Genomic DNA, 1,571 nt, shown 5'->3' with positions numbered 1-1,571 from the left:
GTATGATCTGTTACAATCTACCCCTAAGAGAGGTTCATCATTCACGTGGACACAACATCATGTTTGGTCTTTCATCCTTCAAGCGTGGATATATTTGGAGGATTGGTAGAGGGGAGAGGATCCTATCCAGTTCGGATGGGAAGGTTATTACCCCACGAGGTCAATCGGTATTTAGCGATCTAATTGATTGGTTTATGGGATGACGAGCTCATAGGTATAATTAGTTCGGCTAAAAAGGGAGAGGAGAGGAGGAGATTGCTAATTTGGGCATCTATATATAGAGCTAAGCTCCTTCATCCTCACACCACACCATAATCTCTCCTCCTACATATACTGTGCAAACCAACCAACGCAAGACAAGAGCAGCAACAATGGCAGTGCAGCAGTGCACGGTGGCGCTCTTCGTGGCCGTCGCCATCGTGGCCGGGTCAGCCATCTAGTACGCTGCCGAAGCCGGCCACGCCCCGGCCGGGGCACAACCCAAGGCCACAACCGAGGAGCAGAAGCTAATTGAGAAGGCCAACAATGCCTTCAAGGCGGCCGTGTCGGCCGCAGCCATGGTCCCTCCAACAGACAAGGACAAGTGTTTCCATACCACCTTCATCCAGAACTTTGGCGACTGGTCACTCGACGGGTTCACCAACGCGTCCAGCACCAACGCCAGTTTCAGCACAAGGGTCTCCTTCGCTCAGGTGGCGGCCTCCAAGATCGCCCAGGGCGCTACCCCGGAGGCCAAGTACGACTCCTTCGTGGCCATTTTCGGCGAGTCGCTCCGCATCATCGCCGGCATCCTTGAGGTCCACGCCGTCAAGCCCGCCCGCGAGGAAGTCAAGGGGCCGATCCCTGCCGGGGAGCTCAAGGCCATTGACCAGATCGACACCGCCTTCAGGACTGCAGCCACCGCCGCCGATGCTGCCCCAGCCAAGGATAAGTCCACTGTCTTTGACTCCGCCTTCAGCAAGGCCATCAAGGAGACGATGGGCGGTGCATACGAGGCCTACAAGTTCGTCCCCGCCCTCGAGTCCACCGTCAAGAAGACATACGCCTTTTTTGTTCCTGATAGGCCCCAGGACAAGAACATGGTCTTTGAGAACGCCCTGACCGACACCATCATCGCCCTGGCCTCCGCGGCCGCCGCCCCCGCCCCCACTCCCGCTGCCGCCCCCGGTGGCGACAAAGTCTGAGCTCATTGTTACCTACTACTGCACGCATGTATGCATATGCGCATACATGACTGTGGCGACCAGGTATTTTGATCGACGATCAAAATCAATTCTTGGTTTTCGTTTCATGCACTCGAGACCGATGACTTCTTAATTGCTAACTGGGAAAAGTCTGAAAATAAACCTTGATTTTGTAATTCAAGTCGAAAATGAAGTCTTGAACTTCAAATCCCTGAAATCAGCACAATGCCTTATCTAGTCCCGGCTTACCCCGGCCCTTTTTGGCTGAGAAGGCGTTTGTTTCCGCCGGGGTTGCACACCATGACAGAGACTAGTGGTTGGGGCGCGCCCTGGCGCGCTGCTTGAGTGGTAGCTGGGCGGTGCCAGGTAGGACGCGCCCTTTCCACC

General features: G+C 55.2%; 1 protein-coding gene across 1 annotated transcript; it reads left to right on the top strand.

Annotated features, from left to right (window-relative positions):
• The first annotated feature begins 320 nt into the window (after positions 1–320).
• LOC123117507 (pollen allergen Phl p 5.0101-like) lies at positions 321–1,284 on the top strand. Its single transcript, XM_044538246.1, has one exon. It carries the CDS (start codon positions 558–560, stop codon positions 1,182–1,184), a length of 627 nt encoding a protein of 208 aa, XP_044394181.1. The 5' UTR covers positions 321–557; the 3' UTR covers positions 1,185–1,284.
• Positions 1,285–1,571: the final 287 nt, after the last annotated feature.

This window comes from Triticum aestivum, chromosome 5B (assembly GCF_018294505.1).
Source record: "Triticum aestivum cultivar Chinese Spring chromosome 5B, IWGSC CS RefSeq v2.1, whole genome shotgun sequence".
NCBI lineage: Eukaryota > Viridiplantae > Streptophyta > Magnoliopsida > Poales > Poaceae > Triticum > Triticum aestivum.
This window is presented reverse-complemented; position numbering and strand designations above follow the sequence as displayed.

Coding starts and splice junctions, on each gene's coding strand:
- LOC123117507 (XM_044538246.1), top strand. CDS start 558: ATGGTCCCTCCAACAGACAAGGACAAGTGTTTCCATACCACCTTCATC.